General features: G+C 46.6%; 1 protein-coding gene across 5 annotated transcripts in view; it reads left to right on the plus strand.

Annotated features, from left to right (window-relative positions):
• The window catches only part of Slc20a2 (solute carrier family 20 member 2), a 92,031-nt gene that overhangs the window by 68,865 nt on the left and 20,605 nt on the right, over window positions 1-2,561 (plus strand). For all 5 annotated transcript variants that reach the window (XM_013352037.2, XM_026786881.1, XM_026786879.1 and 2 more), the window contains exon 5: window positions 797-893. In XM_013352037.2, the coding sequence (XP_013207491.1) occupies window positions 797-893 (97 nt within the window). The remainder of the gene's footprint in view (window positions 1-796; window positions 894-2,561) is intronic.

Consider the following 2,561-nt stretch of genomic DNA (forward strand, 5'->3'; position numbering starts at 1 on the left):
GGAACTAGCTCTTATAGACCAGGCTGGCCTCGAACTCCCAGAGATCCGCCTGCCTCTGCCTCCCGAGTGCTGGGATTAAAGGCGTGCGCCACCACTGCCCGGCGAAAATGTTTTCTTTGTATAACTGGTTTACTGTCATTGTGTATGGGGACACACATGCCACGGCATGCTTGTGGAGGTCAGAGGACAACTCTCAGGAGTCACATGACATGTAGACATGGAACTCAGATCGTCATTATGAAAGAGCAAGTGCTTTACCTTCCGAGCCGTCTTGCTGTCCCCATATAAGGGGATATGGGTGTTTTGCCTACAAGTGTGTCGCACATGTGTGCCTGGTGTCCACACAGGGCGCTGGATTCCCTCGAACTGGAGTAGAGACATGGAAGTGGTGAGCTTCCATGTGTTTGCTGGGAATCTTCCTCTGGAAGAGCAAGCAGCCAGTACTCTTACCCACTTCAACCCTGCTTTATATATTTTAATATAGTTAAAACGTGTCTAGCCAGAGAGTCATTTAAAATCTGCCATCCATGCTATGATGGCTGTCACTTGACTCTCTAGACTTCTGAGGGGAGAGAGCCTACAGTTGTTGAGGTGGACTGGCAGGTGCAAAGATGAACTTAGCCATGTCAGCTCGTGTGGCTCCCTAACGTGCTGGCCACAGATGTGTAGGGGAGATGGCTCAGCCGAGGCAGCAGCTCGCACCGTGTTGCTTCCCTGTAATGAGGACCCCGTCTCTTTGTTTATGTTGCTGCCAGATGTTCTCGTCCTGACACCCACTCTGCTCCTTGTCATGCAGGAGGACCCTGTTCCAAACGGTCTCCAGGCGCTTCCTCTGTTCTATGCTGCTACTATAGCAATAAATGTCTTCTCCATCATGTACACGGGAGCACCAGGTAAGACCCCTCCATGGAATCTTAAATAAGGAGCGTGTAATAATTTAATATCGTTCACTTGCTTTGTTGCTAGCATTGGGGTTGGTTAATAGCAAGAAGCCTTGTTTCTGTTATCGTGGAGTAGTAAAAACAATATTAAGTGCATTTCCTTGTTTTAAATACCAAGAAGATGCATGAAATACAAAAACAACAGGCTCTCAAGATAAACGGAAATCCCAGTCTGCCATCACCCACATAGGCTGCCCTGGCAGCCAACTGAAATGCCACGTCTTAGACCATGTTCCAGTAGCTGCAGAGGCAGGAGGAGGACATCACACATGTGGTCCAGCTGTCAAGGATGGGAAAGATAGGCCAGAAGTGGTCTACAGCTGTGAATACAGAAATTCCTGGGCATTATCAAACTGTTAGTCCTGGACCTAGCGATTTTCTTTTCAGAATTACTCCTTTTCTTCCTGTTCTGATTTGGGTTGGGGTAGGGAAGCATGGTGGCATGTACCTGCCATCCCCCTGCCATCCCAGCCCTTGGCCTTGGTTAACCAGTTTCAGGAGAGCCTGGCCATACAATAGCTCACCAAAAAGAAAAGAAAAATGTCTTTGTGTGTGGCTGGTTGTCCTTCGGAGTCGTGACCACTCCTGTGTGAGTCCTATAGAAACCTGAAGTAAGAATCTTTTCATATACATTGTAGCTTTAAAAAAAAGCAAGGCTGGTAATGTTCATTGGTGATTAAACAGCCCCTGACACATGCTGAGTTTGTCACGTGCCGGGCACCATGGGAAGTGCCCTGCCTCCACTGTGCATCTTTTTAAGAAATAGACTTTGATTGTCCTTATCTGCGCATGCTTTGTTCGCTTTTGAGGAAGGGTCTCTCTACACAGCCCTGGTTGTCCAGGAACTCACTATGTAGACCAGGCTGGCCTCAAACTCACAGAGATCTGCCTGCCTCTGCTTCCCACGTGTTGGTATTAAAGGTGCGCTCCCACACACCTGGCCTTTGGATATGGTCTTGCCTGAACAGTTGCCTGCCCAGAGGCCAACTCTGGGACTGGGACCATTGAATGAGCAATAACCCACAGCATCCATGTGTAGATTTTAATATTCCTAACAACAGGTGGCTCTGAGCATTAAGTATATGAAGATATAGAGATAGACTATCAAAAATATTGGAAGATTTTTAAAGAGAATTTAGAGAAAGAATTTGTAATAGTCTGTATGTGCCAGGTTGCCTAAGGTGTCTTTCATGGCAGTAAAATGTCCTAACTGAGACACTGGCGTCCTAGACTAGGTTCCTGGTTTAATTCTGGCCCTTAGCCTTGCTGGTTACTGTAACTAATTCTGAGGATCGAGTTCTCATCTTCAGAGTGGCATTGGTTTTGATAGCTCCATCTAAACATCAGCTCCATGGATGTATATGCATTCTTACGACAAACCGGTGAGGTACTCATGCCTCAGTGTCTCGTTACCATATAGCTTCATTTCCCCTGGAATAATCCTCTCTACCAACAAGATGGCTCTCTTAGCCAAGATGTGGCAAATACATAGGAAAAAGACAAATAAAAGAACAAGAAGACGGGCAAATGTAAATAAAGACTAGAAGGCAGAGAAAGAATGCAGTGCCATGACATACAGTGACACGGTATACAGTGACACACAGTGACACACAGTGACAC

Source organism: Microtus ochrogaster, linkage group LG7_11, assembly GCF_000317375.1.
Source record: "Microtus ochrogaster isolate Prairie Vole_2 linkage group LG7_11, MicOch1.0, whole genome shotgun sequence".
NCBI lineage: Eukaryota > Metazoa > Chordata > Mammalia > Rodentia > Cricetidae > Microtus > Microtus ochrogaster.